The sequence below is a fragment of the Mauremys mutica genome, chromosome 3, assembly GCF_020497125.1.
Source record: "Mauremys mutica isolate MM-2020 ecotype Southern chromosome 3, ASM2049712v1, whole genome shotgun sequence".
NCBI classification, from domain to species: Eukaryota; Metazoa; Chordata; order Testudines; family Geoemydidae; genus Mauremys; species Mauremys mutica.
This window is the reverse complement of record NC_059074.1, coordinates 167,443,571-167,462,076: the sequence shown is the minus strand read 5'-3', so window position 1 is coordinate 167,462,076 and position 18,506 is coordinate 167,443,571. Positions and strand designations below refer to the sequence as shown.

The 18,506-nt window shown below is 44.6% G+C and overlaps 1 protein-coding gene across 3 annotated transcripts in view; it reads right to left on the bottom strand.

Moving 5' to 3' along the window:
* Window positions 1-989: 989 nt before the first annotated feature.
* RD3 (RD3 regulator of GUCY2D) overlaps window positions 990-18,506 on the bottom strand; it is a 31,231-nt gene continuing 13,714 nt past the window's right edge. For 2 of the 3 annotated variants that reach the window (XM_045011975.1, XM_045011978.1), the window contains exons 2-3: window positions 11,545-11,865; window positions 990-2,102 (exon numbers count right to left, since the gene is read on the bottom strand). In XM_045011975.1, the coding sequence (XP_044867910.1) occupies window positions 1,805-2,102; window positions 11,545-11,846 (600 nt within the window). In that variant the 5' untranslated portion in view covers window positions 11,847-11,865 and the 3' untranslated portion in view covers window positions 990-1,804. Of the gene's footprint in view, window positions 2,103-11,544; window positions 11,866-15,117; window positions 15,263-18,506 lie in introns of those variants that run through there. The other variant, XM_045011977.1, reaches the window with a different exon arrangement.

Here is an 18,506-nt window from a genome sequence, read left to right as displayed (position 1 = left end):
GTACAGGGAGCGGTTGAGCAGGGGACATGAGCATTGTCATGGGTCATGGTAAAGCTACCTGAGTTAACAGCCTGAGACTGCATTGCCTTCTCCAGGGTACCCATAGGGTGCTGCCCACCCCAGAGAAGGAGTTCTGGGGCCATGTGCCAGTGTGGGAAACCCCACTGCCAGGGAGTGGGCTGGAGGGCAAACGGAGAGTCCAGCGACACAGGGCCCTTGTGTGAATAAGCTTCACTTCCAGCCAATATCTGGTGATGAGCAGGTTCTGGGAGTGGGGCAAACCCTCCTTCCGTCATGCTGAGCTGGGTCAAACCGCCCTAGGCAAAGCTTGCAGGGAGACTCTTTCCCTTATGTCCTTGCCTAGGAGTTTTCCCACTGGCTGAAGAGCCCCTAGATGTTAAGCGTTAGCACTGATGCAGCATCAGAGACTTTTCAGACAGCAGAGCCAGTCCTCCCACTAGGAGGTCTCCCTAAGGGTGGCAGGTTGGGCCCACTCAGAAATCTACGTTGGCGTTTTCCTGCATCTTCAAAGGGCCAATTTCAGAACTTCTATTTTGCTATAGTCTGAGATTTTTTTTCCCCTTGAAAAGATTTATTGCCTCACTGGCCATCAACCCGTTATATACAGAAAAGCTCTCTTCTTAATATCCAGGACAAAAAGATTATGAAATGAACCTACATTCTTTCCCTACAGCGGAAATAAATCACGTCAGCAATTTGTTGGAATGACCTCTAACACTCTGGGACATAGAAAGATCCCTATATGTGAATACTGATTTTCCCCCCCCAGTTATATACTCCAGTAATCTGCTTTCAGACTCAGCCTTGCCAGTCATTTCAATGCATCTACTTATTAAATGGAATATGAGCTGCAGCACTTACTGGAATTGCCTGGGAGTCTCAATATGAGACAGTTTTGATCCAGTTGGGTTTTAATACTTGGGTTTATAACCTAATCTCTCCTTGCAACAAAAATGAAAATTAAGGATTTTAATGGAGCTCAAATGTGCACACACAGCCTTGTATGTGTGCAGTATCTACACGTGCCAGAGTCTATGTTTGTGCATGCAGACGGCACGTGTCTGCAAAGCTGGTAGTTCGACATCTGACTGACCTGCACATGCAAAAAAGTGTGCATGCATAAAACTGAGCATCCACAATTCTATGCAAAAATTGGCTGCTATGAAAAATGTGACCCTCATTCTAGGAAGTTTGTCATCTATTTTGCATGAAGAGACAGATTATTTTACAATCAAACTGAGTGGAAATATGCTGGAATCAGTGTTGATTTAAGAGGCTTCGCTATAGAACTGAGATGAATAGAGTTTAGTGTCTGTCTCAAACAGCTAAATCAGGGACCCTGAGTTAGTGGGTCAGATCCTGCAACCCTTACTGATGCATGTTCACATGAGTAATCCCATTTAATGCAATGGGGTTACAAGTCTCACGTGGTTGGGTGCACTGCATTTGCAGACAGCCATGTAGAAGGCTGGGAGGGTGGTGGTAATGCACCATGCACCAAACTGTTCTCCAATGAGCAGAAACAATAAAACTGAAATAAGAAATGACCATCAAGTTACTGTAAACCACTAAATTATAGCCAAAGCTAATATGATAGGTGACAGAGACTATGTGCATCACCATCTGTCACTATAGCCACAGCTCCCAGGAGAGAGACAGACAGAGGCGGACAGAAAGAGAGAGAACTGGGATGAAGGTGAATAACACATGGCTAGATAGTGGTTGACTCATTCTTTAAAAACCAAACCAGCTCTCTCTCAAATCTCATTCTGGTTATTAATAGTCAGTAATCCTTGGCACTCCTAAACTCCGGCATACTCCATACTCTTCTGGTTGGCTCAGTGCCTCGCTCCACGTCCTCTGAAATGGTCTTGATGTTGCTGCTGAATGGGGAAATCCTGGTCCGGGATTTAAATGTCATTAGAGACAGGCTGGTTTTGTGCTTTGTGTTCCACTGCCTCGCAAGCTTCTTGGCCTCTTCTTCCTCTTTGATTTTCTCAGTGGCTTCCTGCAGAACAGAGCGGAAGAGTCGGGCTACTTCCTGTACCTCTGGCTCATATTCAGCAATAAGTTGCCGGAATCTGAAAAAGTACAATTAATGGACAACTTTAATTTTTAAAAAGCTGAGCATTAGTCCATAGTTCGATATAGAAATTCAACTTCCATTGGGAATGGGTTTGATCACTTTAATTTGGGGATATTTCATCAGCTCACAATGTATGATAAGACAGTTGTTAGTCCAGTACAAATTTGGTACAGCACTGGTCTGTGCTGCAAATTAGGGTGTATTTATAATAATGTTTCTATGGTACCTTTTCAGGGAGGATCTCAAAGCAGTTTACAGACACTAATGAATTTAGCCTCACTACAATACTGGAGGATAGAGAGACAGTATTATTTCATTTGAGGGGTAGGAAAGCTGAGGCACTGAGAAGCAGAGTGACTTACCTAAGGTCACACAGTGAATCAGTGGCAGAACTAGGTGTAGAGCCCAGAACTCCTGACTCCCAGTCCTGTGGTCTAACCACTAGGCTGTGTTCCCACCTGCACCTGGAAAGCATGTAGTTCCACTCACCCGACTCTCATACTAGTAGCATCTATATTCTAGTTCTAGTTAAATGCTAGTGAATTACACCCATGAACAGACAGACATAACTGTTTAATGCTGAGAACTGCATATATTTAATAAAACCAAAACTACATGATGCCTGTAAAGCATTTGTAGATTCTTCTATAGAATTTAATAGTAATGAAAGCAATAGGCTTCTATAGAAATTAAATTTGATGCTGCAGAAATTGTCCTAAATTCAATGACTTTGGAACAGTTCCTTAATGCAGTAAACAAAGCCCTTATAAACGTTGACTATCAGAGGCGCTGAGAACCCCTGCACACTCCCAGTTGGACTGAGAGGGTCTGATTCCATCAACCCATACTGACATGAGTGTTCAGGATGCACGTAAGCTGCACATGCTTTTACCATTTAAAATAATAGGCTGAACTGACGCAGATGCAGGGACTGAACAAGTGGGGGAAGGGGCGATGCTTACAGGTTAATATGTAAAGATGTTAATTGACAGAGACAATGTTGCTGGCACATTGGCAAAGTGTTGAGTTTAAGGAGTGCCCTTAGGCTGTGTTCTTGTCTCTTTGCTAGGTCCAACTAGCAAATGGATTTACGTATAGTCAGAAACTGCCAGAGATGGGACTGTCCAAAAATGATGCCTTTTCAACACCAATGAAGTAGGCTCAGCATGTAGGAAAAGTGCCCTCAAGGGATCTTTCACCTCACAGGAATGAATTTGATGATACATTCTTGGGTTAGTATTCAGAACTCAGATTAGTACAACTGAAATAATTTTCTAAATCAAATTAACTTCTCACCATCCTGACTATCTGTTGGACAGCGTGGCCAACAAGACTGGGATGGTCAGTTTCACTTCTGTGTTTTCATGAACAACAGATGTCTACAGCATTTGAATAGGAGCATGAACATAAACAACCCCAAAGCCTGTTTTCACTGACATTTAAAAAAAGATTGAAATAATGTATGAGGTTTCGTTCTTTTTAAACAAAATGTGAATGTAGATTTAGCTACTTCACTCTGCCCATTAAAATGTCACATTAGGGGCACATAAATGCAGCAAAAGGAATTGCCAGGTGTGACACATGGCTAGAAAGGGTTAAACATCCTGCAAAATAAATAACCCTCAAAAGACATGTGGGAAGATAATGTTTGTGGTTTTGTGTATTTACATATGTATGAGTAGTGTGGACAATGTAACCGACAGTCCCTGTCTGTGCTATATTCTGATAGTTCAGAGATCAAAAGAACATCCTAGAATAAATGAATTGTGAACATGGGATATCTCAGTATTCATCTCTCTTTGAAATGTACTGTGAATGGTAGAGGAACAAGCAAATTACCTTATGTTAATTCTATAGCTAAGTGCCGGTGATGGACCTCCTTAAAAGTCATGCTAATTACCTTTTGAACTCCAACTTGTCAAAAGACATGAAATTGTGTAAAATATCTTTGGGTCCTGATTCTATCATCTCAGATCTGCTTAGGCTTCATCCGGGAAGTTTGAGTTGCAAGACTGAAGTCCTAGTTATGCTGCTACGCCCTGAATATGATATTTGGACATTGCTATAACCTATGAACTATTTCAGAAAGAACTCTTTGCAACTGCAAGCTCACCATCTATGTTATGAATCTGAACCTTACTGGACTGAACTCATGTCGGTAAGTATATTGATCTTTTAACCATACTCACTCTCTGTTGTTTTTTAATAAATTTTAGTTTAGTTAATAAGAAATAGCTGTAGCGTGTATTTGGGTAAGATCTGGAATATTCAATAACCTGGGAGATAATGTGTCCGATCCTTTGGGAGTGGTAGAATCTTTTCTTTTATACGATGAAATAAGATTTACAGACATTTTCATCATATTTGGCATGGGTACCTGGATGGGGGCCTGAGGCTAGATCACTTTAAGGGAACTGTGTTGTTTGGAGTTCTGAGTAACCAGTGAGGTAATAAAGAAGCTGTTTTACGCTGGTTTGGTAAATCTAAGTATTGGAATATCCACCAGCTTTATGGGGATTGTCTGCCCCCTTCTTTGCACTTCACCTTAACTGAGTGACTATAGCTGGACCCCACTGGGACTCCGGTCACACCAAGTAAGGGGTGTTCCTAGATATAAGGTGCAAAATGTATATGTGGAAGAAAGAGGTAACTATTTCTCAGTAGGAAGAGTGGGCAGGTTATCACAGGCTCAAGGCAGGAGCCAGCTCACTCTCCAGCTGAGGTTTACATGTCCTATTTGTGCTGCTGCTGGACAAAAAATATATATTAACCATGGCAACTTGTGCATCCCAGGAGAGACTGCTTTTCCTGAGACAAATCGACTTACTGTTATTTTTAACAGAGTAAATATATGACAGCAAACTTTTTTCATCCATAAGTCACTTCTGTGAACAGCTAGTTATTGCAAAAATGTATTGTTCTGTAATTTTTCCAATTTCAAAAAAAATGTATTGACTATCACAGTCTCAGATCCTTTCCTCCTCACCTCCAATTTAATTTTGTTGCTTTTTGGCTTCTTAGGATGAGTCAAGATGGATATGAGCTTCAATCATCTTACTTCTGTGCTTTCTTACAGTAAGATAAGAGTCCTTAGTCTTTGCTCAGGCAAAACTCTGTCGGAGTGTTTCTTGAATAAGCACTGCAGGATTGGGCCTGAAGTTTGTCACTTGTTGAGGGATCTGGGTGTAATCAAGAAATCGTGTGCGGGGTGGGGCTTTTCCCACATCAGGTCCTGTTTCTCATATTTCAATGTTGAGAATGGGTTTGTGCATCTTTTTCTCGTGTATCTTTCCCCTTCTTCGGCACAAATGACAGACACGTTCTTCTGAGCACATAGTAATTGTACAAACATCAAATTCTGGCAGTTTCCAACACAAGAAGGAAGGATGAGGAGGGAGTTAGAACATTCCACTCACTAAACCCTACTGCCCATCATCTAGGACTTTGCCAAGGGAACTAATGCTTAACTGGCATATGGTTAACAAACTGCCTCCCTGGTAAGAACTCTGCATGGCTCCCCAGTCATATTAAATGGATGCTGCAGGGGAGGAGCAGAGGGATGAGTGGTCAGACAAGTATCGTCTCATGTCAAGAAAGAACCAGAGACACTTGCTACAGAGGTTGCTCAGAGCAGAGTGTTTAATCACAAAATCAGGGTCTCTCTGTTTCCCCCCTAAAATGTTTGGGTTCTCTTACATACCAAAACAAGCACACAGAATCATAGGACTGAAAGGGATTTTGAGAGGTCATCTAGTCTAGTCCCATGCACTCACTAAGTATTATCTAGACCATCCCTGACTGGTATTTGTCTAACCTGCACTTAAAAATCTCCAATGACAGTGACTCCACAACCTCCCAGGCAATTTATTCCAGTGTTTAACTACCTTGAAAGTTAGAAAGTTTTTTCTAATGTCCAACCTAAATTGCCCTTGCTACAATTGAAGCCCATTGCTTCTTGTCATATCCTCAGGGGTTAAGGAGAACAATTTTTCTCCCTCCTCCTTGTAACAACCTTTTGTGTACTTGAAAACTGTTATGTCCCCTCTCAATCGTCTCTTCTCCAGACTAAACAAATATAATTTTTCAATCGTCCCTCATAGGTCATGTTTTCTAGACCTTTAATCATTTTTGTTGCTCTTCTCTGGCCTTTCTCCAATTTGTCCACATCTTTCCTGAAATGTGGCGCCCAGAACTGGACACAGTACTTCAGTTGAGGCCAGAGTAGACTGGAAGAATTACTTCTCATGTCTTGCTTACCTGCTAATATATTCCAGAATGTTGCAAAAAAAGTAAACATCAGTGTTACACTGTTGACTCATATTTAGTTTTTAATCCACTACAACCTTCAGATCCCGTTCTGCAGTACTCTTTCCTAGGCAGTCATTTCCCAATTTATATGTGTGCAACTGATTGTTCCTTCCTAAGTGGACTGTTACTTATCCCCTTGTTGTCTTCTAGATGTTTGCAAATTGATTATTTAATTATCTGCTCCATTATCTTTCCGGGTACTGAAATTAAGACTGGTCTGTAATACCCCAGGTTGTCCTTATTTACCTTTTTATAGATTGGCACTATATTTGCCCTTTTCGAGTCCTCTGGAATCTCTCCTGTCTTCCATGACTTTTCAAAGGTAATCAGTAAGGGCTCAGAGATCTCCTCAGTCAGCATCCCTGATGCCATTCAGAATTGCCCTCGGTGCATTCCTGAATCTTTTCTCAGATATGGAGATCATCATATACTAAGCATTTCCATGCCGGTATTAGTCAGATTAGCAGGAGTATCAGTCAAAGTGTGGAATGCAATATTGACTGATCCAGCAGTACTGGCTTTGGTGTAAAAGGTGTGACACAGAAGTGGTTCACAAGGCACAGAGATTAGTATCCATCAATTCCAGTGTCTATTGTTACACTAGGACTCAGAGTTCTAACATGCAATTGTTCAGTGGAATCAGGGTCACCAGTCTTCTATGCTGGATTAACACCCTAGCGTACTGTCAGAGAATAATTTCAAAGCAGACAATCCTTTATGGTTAGCAAAACCCCTCATGCTGAGTAGGTAACAGCATTTTCTTACTCATCACAAATTAGGCTTTGTAAATACAGATGTAATCTTCTGAACAAAGCTGTTCTTTAAAATATCTGAGGTTAAAGGTAGTTTCTTAGGACAGGGAATTGTCCAGTGGAAGTTGGTGTTAATTCAGGTTGTGCTGTACGTCAGCCCATTTTGTGAGCAATGCACTAACTTTTCGTCAATGATCCCAATTCTGAAACACACTTAAGCATGAATTAAGCTTCACTTTAACTATATGTTTTGGTGGGATTTAAGAACTTGCTTATAGTTATGCAGATGCTTAAGTGCTTTGCTGAACTGGGGCTATATGTTGTTTGAATTGCTTAAATAAACTATTAACTGCTAAATGCTGACGATAAGCCACTAGTTGATTCCCGAATTTATTTTGTTAAACAACATTTTGGTTATACTTTGCGGCAATAAACAGCTTTACTGTAGAAAATTACTTAACGTTCAAAAGATTGCTTTGTTCACACCAACTCCCACCCTCCAAACAAATCAGCTTTGCAGCTAAGCCAGTAAACTATAAGCAAATAAACTTTTGATCTCAGTAAACTATATAAATCTGCTTCCCTTTTTATAATCCTTACTAAGTTAAAACCCTTAATAACCTGTGGTATTAATGATACCTTAGTTTAGTAAAATTTGATTTGCTCTTACGTATGCAATTTTTTACATTCCTCTCCATCTTGGACAATGTAAAGAGAGTGGGTGGTTTCACTTTTGTTTCTAGTCAGTTTCACTTTCGGCAAGAGATGAGCCAAACAGGCAGTGATCAGATCTGGATTAGGGGTAGGTTTGAAGTTCAAGAGCAGTGAAATCCAACAAGCTGTTCTTGCATAATCTCAGATCCAACTGTGGAAATCTTGTGAGATCAACTATGCTCCTGAAAATTTCACCATTGTGGGATGCATCTAAATCATCCCATCTAGGCTAATGTCACATTTCTAATGTGACTATCACTCTAGCATCTGGGTACTAGGATCAAAATCATAGGCCCAGTGCAGTCAACGGCAAAACTCCCATTGACTTCACTGAGGCCAAGACTTTACCCTAGATATATAAAACAGGTCTCTTTTGGTTTTGAATTCAACCCAGAGCAAAACTGAATGAGGCAGGTTTATGTTGGAAGGAGATGAATCAGAATCCCTTGGAATTTAATGGAAAAGGTAGTTTAATTTAAGGTTTCATTTTGGGCCTATTTCTAGATCCCTCTTGAATTTGAAAAGGAAAAGAATCCACCAAAGAAACATATCTACAGGGAAACCCCACTATAACGCACCCCGCAATAACGCTAATTTGGATATAACGTGATCATAAGGTGGCTCCGGCCGCCCCAAGCCAAAAAAAAAAAAAAGCGGCCGGAGCGCCACGGAAGCACAAAAAAGGAAAAAAAAAAAAAAGAAAAAAGAAAAAAACGGCCAGAACACCGCCGAAGCGCAAAAAATAAAAAAGGAAAAAAAGGGGCTGGAGCGTCGCTGAAGCGCTAAAAAGGGGAAAAAAAGGGGCTGGAGCGTCGCTGAAGAAAAAAAAACAAACAAAAAATTCAATGTGCTTTCCCCACTGTCTCTTCTATATCTCGCTAATATCTAGCAAAAACTCCTGGTTGTTTTTGCTAGATATCAGTCAAATGATGACTTGGGTGATCATATGTAAATCACATGGGTCTTTTGGAGGAGCACATGGCATTGCTGACAAAAGATATAGGATTTTTTTTCTTACTATGACTCTTAATTTAGCAATTCATTCACATTATCAAAGGAAGAGACCCGCACAACAATAGCAAATACAATGGACAGAATGAACCCTGCAATTTTATGACATGGCTCCTAACAATGGAGTCTGACTATTATAATCAACTCGCTGAGTATCAAAAAGGGACAGTAGCCCTTCAAATGCCTGAGCTGGAGGGAAAAACTATTGTGCAATCCCGATGAACCTTTTATCTGCACTTCACTGTAACACGTTATCAGAATTGTATGCTGTCTCGCTCAAAGGCTCCTCTTCTAAGCTACAACTGTTTGTGCAGCCTCTGAATTTCCAATTACAAGTTTGTGGGTCTTTTTAAATGCAAGATGATTATTTTACAAGCAGTTGTGTTTAAACTAATGGTGATCTTTATACTTATGGCATGACAGAATGTTATGGGATGCTCTTGAGAGGAAGGATTGAGAGTGAGATGGTCTTGAGATTAAGTCACTGGACTCAGGAGCTCAGAGCTGAATTCCCAGCTCTGCCAAAGATATCCTGTGTGATCTTGGGCAAGTCACTTACTGTCCCTGAGTTTCTGTCCCCCATTTGTAAAATGGGGATAACACATACTTTGCCTGTCTCGTCTAATAGTTTGTAAGCTCTTTAGGACAGAGAGTATCTCTGGCTCTGTGCGTGTACAATGCCGAAGGGCACAATGGACCTTGGCCGGCACCTCTAGGTGATACTGAAATACAATTAATGATGATGATGATAATGATGGATCCTTTTTAATAAGGAAGGTTATGTCCCATTGTCCTTAGTCACAACTGCTTCACAAACACAACCAACTAGTACTAGGGAGCAGATGTATTTACTGCAATGTAGGGCCAAGTCCTGAACAATGCTGAGCACCTGCAGGAGCCACAGAAGTCAATGGAAGATGCAAATGTTCAGCTCCTCTTGTGATCTGACCCAGTGAGAAAATGAACCGTGTTGTAAGTCAGATTGATTTTGGGCTTACACATTAGAAGATGGGAGCCTCTAGTTTTGCCAGAAACCACCCACTGCCGTCACAGGAAGCCAGTCTCATGGGATACGCCCATCTGCCAGAGGATCCTTGCTCAGTCCTCCAGAAGCGGGGAAAAGAGCTCAGGTTCCGTACCTTCCAGTGTGGTTTATAATGGTTTCTGTGTTCTGGGTGTGAATGAGGGTATGGCCAGTGCTGTTTTGAATGGTTCTGCTTTCAGATGAATAATACTGGTAAAACCCTGCAGGGGCCAATTTGGCCATTTTGGTTTAAACCATCAATAAATCCTTGACGCTGCCATCACCTGGGAACCCTGCAAGGGAACAGAGGAGCCTCTGACAATCTCCCCGTCCCATCCGACAGGAATGAATCACCTTCCCCACTGGGGGAAGAGGAGCGCCCCCAGTCTCCTTGCATTTGCAGGAAGGATCCATGGGCAGCTGATCCCATTGAGCAGCAGCAGAAGGTCCCCAGGGTGTGCTGTGGCTCACTTCCCTGCATTGCTGGCACTGGTGGCCAGAGAGAGGGAAACAGTAGAGCAGTTAACCACTTTGGGATATACGTTCAGTGCTTGTAAAAAGGTATAAGCTCCCCCCACCCCCCGGCCAATCTTTTGTTTCCTAATCAAAACAATGGGAAATGTATCTTAAAAAAAAAACGAAAAGAAAGGGAGAGAGGCTCAGGGCCTGATTCTCCTCTCACTTGAATCAGTTTTACTCCAAGGTAAGTGCACTACTCACTGGAGTCACTCCTGATTACACCAGGCTCGCTGCATTGACTTCAGTGGAGTCACTACTGATCTGCACTGCCTTAAATGGGAAGAGAAACAGACCCCATCTTTAATATCAAATGTAAATAATTCTCTCTCCTCTCAAGCTTGATGCCCTATTATAGATTCAGATCTATTTCAGCCAATCTGAAGCCATCCGCACAATAGGAGAGCGATGTGATTGCCACATCGGCTGACTCAACAGTGAGCAGAGCTTCCCCCAGCCAGTGGCTGGGCAGACTGTGTGCATCTTACAGGTCTCAGTAACTCTACCAGGTAAGCCAAAATGGGGCATTTTGCAGGTCAAAACATAATCTGCTCATTCTCAGCCTCTCTCAGCCGGAAGTTGCTTTTTGCATCTCTTCTTTGCAGCAGGAAATACTTTCGTCTCTCACCACTGTATTAACAAACTTTGACCCTAAACTATTAGATCTTTGTTCCCGTAACCTCCCAGACTACTTCCACTTGATTCTGCTTCCATTTGAACTAATCAGCTGTAGTAAATGGCAATAAATATCACTGTGATCGGACATGTAGTGTTGCTTTGATTGTGAATCTGAGGTTCTCATTATAAAAATGAATAATAATTAATAATACTTAATACTTCTGTAGCACCTTTCATCTGAGGTATCTGAAAGCACCAAACATTCATTGACTCTCATACCAACAGTGCAAGGCAAGTATTATTATACCTGTTTTACATATGGGGAAAATGAGGCCCAACGGTTATTTGGCCAGTGGTCACACAGTGAGTCACTGTCACAGCCTGCATTGAAACACAGTTTTGCCAACTCCCAGTCCTGTGTTCTAACCACTAGGGAATCTGCCGCACTGTGTGGGATGTGCAGCAGTCCTGTGTCTACAAAGCCTCCATTATACCTGAGTAGGACTGGCCCACAGTAGGAGGGATGTATTTTGGTGCACATGTCCTCCAGCTGCAGCCGCTCCCCTGGGCTGATGTCATAGCTGTGCTTAGGCTTTGGGTAGCTAACCAGCCAGCCGTAGTCCACGCCCGTCTTTATCTTGCGATATTCATTCTCTCGCTCTCGTTGCTGTTTCTCTGCCTGCTTGATCTGCCAGCCTAGTTCCATCATTAGTGTCTCCACCACCATCTCTGTGGGGTTCCTTTGGGAAATCCGGCTCGGTGGCTCATTCCACCTGAACCAGGAAGCCAGCGACATGCTTGCCCAGTTCTTTTACCTGTAAAGAAAAAACACATTATTGTTAATGCTTTCACTGCGTACGCTGCATCTCTCCAATTTGCAGTGCTGGATTTTCCAGAGTTCGGCACCCAGCACCTCCCCACCTAGACCAGTAAGTGCTGCTGGATGCTGAGGACTTTTGAAAATCTCATCAATAGGGGCCCAGTTGTGCTTGCCCTTTGTGCAGGTTTGCAGGGGAAGAAGGAGAGTACAAGGAGATACTGCCTCCCCCTCCCCCCCACTATGCCCAGGCATTAAAGGGCCGTCCGGTCAAAATCACAGCATCTGAGCTTAGAAGAGCACAGTGCCTGCTGCTCTATTCATTGAACCATGGGGAAGAATAATGCACTAAAGGGAACAGAGGCAGGGCCAAAACCTGAGCAGCTTCCACTGCCAAACCCCGGCATATTTGAGAGCTGAGAGAGGGACTGTAGGACAATCCTCCCCAAACTCTCTATGGGACAGAGTGGCTCCACGCCACCCGCAACCCACAGCTGGGCCTTCAATGTTCCAGCAGTTATCTTCCAGTAGCAATGGAGCTCTCAGGAGCTGATCAGGTATTGGGGGCAGCTTCACTGGTGCTGATGGAAAGTGGTGTGAATTACAATGATATCTCACATGTGGCCAACCGAGGATCTGAGGATAGGAAAGTGCTTTACAAAAGTGGGTATGATCATCTCCATTTTACAGATGGGGAAACTGAGGCACACAAAGGCAAAAAGACTTGTCCAAGGTCAGAGAGTAAGTTGGTGGCAAAGCTGGGACTCTCCTGTATGTACACACACACACACACACACACACACACTCTCTCTCACGTTTTTAACACCATAACCATCACTATGGTTCCTTCCTACCATTCACATCTTCCTGTTCCAGCAAAAGTCTCCACCCCAGGAGGAATTCACACCAAAGGAGGACAAGCTGTGTTAGCACCACCATCCTCCCTTGGAGCTTCCACTGGCAGAGGTAGCTCCAGTTTGCAGCCAGGAATCTCAAGTCCTGCCAGCAGATTGAGGCACTGTGCTGAATCAGCACATCCTGCGCCCACTCTGGCTACACTCCCTTCTCAGCCCTCTATCGCCCCCTAGTGGAGCTGCAGATGCAGCCACATCCTGCTAATGAACACAGCATATTATTGTATGCCCTGGTCATAAGGAATTCCTCCTAGTTAATGGCAGAAGTGTGGGCCAGTGGTTAGCAGACAGCTGGAACCCAAGACTTCTGACAGATTTTTCTTGGCTTGGACACCAGGGCCACCCAGAGGAATCAGAGGGCCTGGGGTAAAGCAATTTCGGGGGAGAGGACATTAAAAAAGGCACCACCCGCTGCGGCACTTGTACTCACCGGGCAGCGCTCCAAGCCTTCAGCGGCAGTTTGGCGGCAGGTCCTTCACTCGCTCCAGGTCTTCGGCGGCACTGAAGGACCCGCCACCGAAGTGCCGCCAAAGACCCGGAGCAAATGAAGGGCCTGCTGCCAAAGTGCCGCCGAAGACCCGGAGTGCCGCCGGGTGAGTAAAGATCCCAGGGAAGGGATTCTCGGCCAGGGCTCGCGGGGCCCCTGTGGGGCCCGGGGCAAATTGTCCCCCTTGGCCCCCTGCTCTGGGCGGCCCTGTTGGACACTGAGTTGCTACCTGGCCTTGGGCAAGTCACTTATACAAACCAAGGCACACAAAGGTTATCTGTAAAATGGTGACAATGATACTGACCTGCCCCACAGGAGCTTTGTGAGACCTGATAAAATGGGGGGCAGGGGTCACACACTCCACAGCTTCTGTCAGCTGAGTTCACTGCATGCACCAGAGGCTCTTTGCATCTCTCCATTTCCCCCACAAGCCATGTGCTACCCTTCCATCCCCTCTCTATTTCAGCTATTCCTTGCACCCTACCACCACCAGGCGTGCACTGTGCCTCCTGACTGCTCCCTTCCTCCATACCAGGGTGTCTCATTCTCCCACCCAACCCCATGCCAGGGGCTCTGTATGTGTCTCCTTTCCTAGAGGGTTGCACACTTCATTGCTTATGCTGCATAGGTAGGCAGAGCTGTATTCCTCCCACTCCCCTCCAGGTCCCTGCTTCTCCCCCCCACCCCCATTCCCAAGCCTTAGAGGAAGCACTTTTAGTGGTGGACGCAGGGCCCAAGAAGTAGGCAGGCCACTCACTCAGTATTAAACTGAACAGTTTCATTTGCTTTTCTAGAGTTTGTCCCCCATGTGGTTTTGTCCAGTATTGGATGAGGGATGCCCTTTTGAGGAGAATATTGCTCTGCACAGGTCACGCTGGCGGGGGCAGAGCAGCATGCTTTTAAAAAAATGGCACCTCCTGTGTGGTGTGACCTTACACACACTGCACATGCGATGTCACACCAGCAGGGGCAGGCCCACACCATTCCCACAAGTACTGGAATGCCCAGTGTTCTAGGAATGTGTGAATGGCCACCCTATCCAGAGGGGACTGGGGTGGAAGGGAGGAGGGACCATTACAGCTCAACTACATAAGCAACAAAGTGTATCCCCACCTGCATGAGCCTGGCCTGTTTCCTGCCTGTGCAGGGGCAGAAGTGTGTGGGGTGCCATGTAATGCCCTGAGAGCAGTGCAGCGAGGAGAAGCCACTCGCGTGCGGGCACAGGGTTGGGCTGTGTCTGCCTCTTTGACACTCCTACAGACGGTTTTTCAAGTTTTCTAATTGTCACCAAAATCAAGCGGATTCTGCCCACTGATGCCTAGCACATTCCGCGAAGTTCTGGAATTCACTGGATGCGGCCTTCAAAAGTTATTGTGCTGCATACAGACGAACAGAGAAATGCCATCCAGTTGTGTTTAGGGCCTCGCTTTGCTTGGCCAATAACATCTGTGAAACTCTTTGAGATCCTCAACTGAAAAGAACTGGAGGGACCATTTTGTGTCAGTAACGATGGGCTGAAGGAGGAGGGTGCAGGTGCAGATTAGATCTAGGCTCAGCTCTAGGGCCTGGATTTGAGGCTGAATCCTGCCTTTGGGCTCAATGGTACTAAAGTCCTAAGATTTCAGCACCAAGCAGTAGAACCCTCACAAGATCATTTGATCCCACAAAAGTTCCATCTTCCTGATTGCTGTTTAAGGAACTCAGGCAGCCTGGGCAGGGCTTGTAATTGAATGAGTATAGCTTACCCCTATTGGTTTCTGCCCGCCAGAGGCTGCCCATGCCAGCTATAGAAGAATTCAGTGAGTGCCAGTCACAGTCTCCTCAACACAACAGCTGCCTGGTTCCTTACCTGCTACGTTCTGTGTTGTATTCTTGGAATAAAGCCTGGAACTGCTTCAGCTGACCCTGAGTCAGTTGGGAGTGTTAGCTTGTTCCATGACATGGGTGCAACTCGCAAGACCAGCCACTCTCATATTTCAGCCACATCTGAAAATAGGTTCGGGATCTGACCCAGAATCAAAACAAGAGAGGCAGGTCTGGAACAGGGAATTCAAATGTGAGCACCCTCTCCTATCTAATATACAAAGGGGTTTGGATCTGGGGGTCGGCTCATCTCTAATTATATTATTGCTAGTAGCAGTAGCAGTTGTATTAACCGTAGTGTCATGCAGAGCTTTTGATTTAAATGGAGGACTTACAGGCATGAGGGAAGGCCCTGGGACCCCCACTGACTTCTAAAAACAGATGTCCTGACTGTTCTGGTGTGCTGGAACTGTACAAACAGACAATATCACAACTATTAATGGAACAGCCAGGGCTGTCCTGGGGGGAAGTGAAAGCATGCATAAGCTTGGACTATTATTTTCAAATTAAATGCACCTGTGTTGCTGGATGTGTTTATGTTGTATTTAGGCAGAACATTGAACACCAACCAGCTCCTCCTAGTGTAGTCATTTTAACAGCACTCTATACTGACCATTGTAATGACGATTATTGTTGACACAATAGAGCCTGAAGCAGGTGCTCAGAGCATGAAGAAGAGCATGCACAAAACAACGTCTACTATTTCTTCTCCTAACACTTACATGCCTTGCTGCTTCCGTCCGTTAGCCCTCAGGGATGGACACAAAGGATATTTGCAGTGAAGGTTACAGAGAGGCTAATGTCAACCAGTTCTAGATCAGTCAGGAGATGACATGCCATGACTCAAAGGGGCATATAAACCAGGTGATGGGCTAAGGTCCTTGATCCTGCAAAGCGCTTGGGACTAACCGAATAATCAGAGGTGCGGAGAGACGTCTCATGAGGAAATATTTAAGTCAACACAATGAGCGGGCTCAGTGGGCTGGCCAAAAATTTTCCATCTAAATTTTTTTTCCAATGGAAGATTGTTTGCAACGAAATTAAGGTTTTCACAGGAAGTATCTGTAAATTTTCCATGGGGGATTTCCCCCCACCTCCAACCAGCTTTAGTGCTCAGCATCTTGCAGGACTAGATTCCAATAGGGTGTTCCTACATCTGTGGATCCAGGCCTAACACTCTGAAAGGGTTTGCCCCAAATGAAGAGTATTGCATCATGATGCAAATGTTGTCATGGCACCAGTTAAATATCACAGTGCCATTTATCAGCTTCATCCATTGCTGTGTGAGCAACAAGTTGGGTTACCAACTTTCTAGTTGCACTAAACCGAACACCCTAGCCCTGCCCCTTCCCTGAGGCCCTGACCCTGACCCTTCCCCGAGGTCCCGCCCCCCTGCTCACTACATTCCCCCTCCCTCGGTGGCTCGCTCTCCCCCACCCTCATTCACTTTCACTGGGCTGGGAGTTGGGATGCGGAGGTGTGTGTGAGGGCTCTAACTGGGGATGAGGGGTTTGGGGTGCAGGAGGGTGCTCCGGGTTTTGGGGGCAGATCAGGGCTGGGGCAAGGGGATGGGGCTTGAGGTTGGGGCATGGGCTTACCGTGGGCGGCTCCTGGTCAGCAGTGCAATGGTGGGGCTAAGGCAGGCTGCTTGCCTGTCCTGGAACCACACTGCGTGCGCCCTGGAAGCAGCCAGCAGGTCTAGCTCCTAGGTGGGGGGGCCAAGAGGATCCATGCACTGCTCTCGCCTGCAGACACTGCCCCCTCTAGCTCCCATTGGCTGGTTCCTGGCCAATGGGAGTGCGGAGCTAGTGCTTGGGGTGGGGGCAGCATGCGGAGTCCTGTGGCCCCCCACCTAGGAGCTAGACCAGCTGGCTGCTTCCAGGGTGCAGCATGGTGCCAGCCAGGACAGGTAGGGACTAGACTGTCTTAGCACCACAGCACCACCAACTGGACTTTTAACGGCCTGGTCGGTGGTGCTGACCGGAGCCACCAGAGTCTCTTTTCCACCAGCCATGTTTACAAAAGAAGGCAGGGATTTGGGATGGCTCATGTTTTGAGTGTCCAACTGGAGGCCTTGACTTCAGATCCTCAGCATTTCTGAAAACCAGTCCCTAGGAGTCTCAAGTTGGGCACTCCAAAATGAAGCCTAGCAGAATTGATGGACTCTTCTGAACAGTTTGGTCTATTTTTTTTAAGACAGAGTAGGCACCAGCAGCCATGCACTAGCAGAATGAAAGCCTCATAATAGAGCTAGTCAAAAATGTTCTGTCAAAACGCATTCTTTGATGGAATATGGCTTTTTTGGCAAATCAAAAATTTTAATGAAAAGTGTCCATTTGTGTGACAAAAATTGGATTTTCATAAAAAGGTAGAAAAATTTTCAGTTTTAAGTAACTGAAAACTGGATTTAAATTTTTTTTAAACTGAAGCTTTTCTTGGTTTGGGTTTTGCTAATGAAACATACCAAAAAGATGAAGAAAAATTTCAATGAAAATGAAAAAAAAATTCATTGAAATTTTTCACAGGGGAAAAAGGTAATTTCCTGATGAGTTCTCCCTTAATCATCTCTTGATGATGGCTGCTAGTAAACTGCACATCTAAGTCCTGACACTCCACAGATTTACACGGATCATTAATAGGAGGTGAGAGTACCAGCACAGTAAGTGAAGTGGAGTGAAGAACCAGCAGTGAAGCAGTTAATACAACGTGTACAGGTGGTATATAATGTATTTGGTTTGGCCCTTGTTTTAAAATAATTCAATATTGTAATCCACCTTCCACTTCACTTGTATGCTTCAGAACACTATCTTAAGCACTAAGCGAGCTAAGCTCCAACACGTCCACGCCTCCTCTAGGCAGGATGACCTACAAGATAATTTCTACCTTGATTTTCTAGGCCAAATTGTGTAAATTTGATTTTGAACATTAACTTTAATAACATGTTTAAGCTGATGAAGCCCCTAGAGAGAGATGTACCAACTTACACCTGAATTTGGCCTTATACCGCTACACTTCTGTTGATGCCTTCATACCTTCACAAAACCATTAAAATAAGCAACTCAAATAGTTAAATGACTTAAAGCACAAATCTCACTGACTTTCAATGGAACATATAATCCTAAATCACTTAGGTGCTTTTGAAAGTCCCACCCGTAAGCTTAGATCTAAAACCTGAAAATGGCAGCAGCCTCGGAAGCCAGGAGAGAAGGAGAATTTCATATCTAAGTTGCAAAGTGACTAAAGCTCTAGTCCCCAATATAGTGATAATTACCAAAAGTTCATAGTCACTTAGAACTCAAGGTACGACTTGGGTGCTTCTGGACACCCAGAAGTAGTAGTGGTCAAAGGGCTTTTCTTCTCCACATAGCAAGGAAA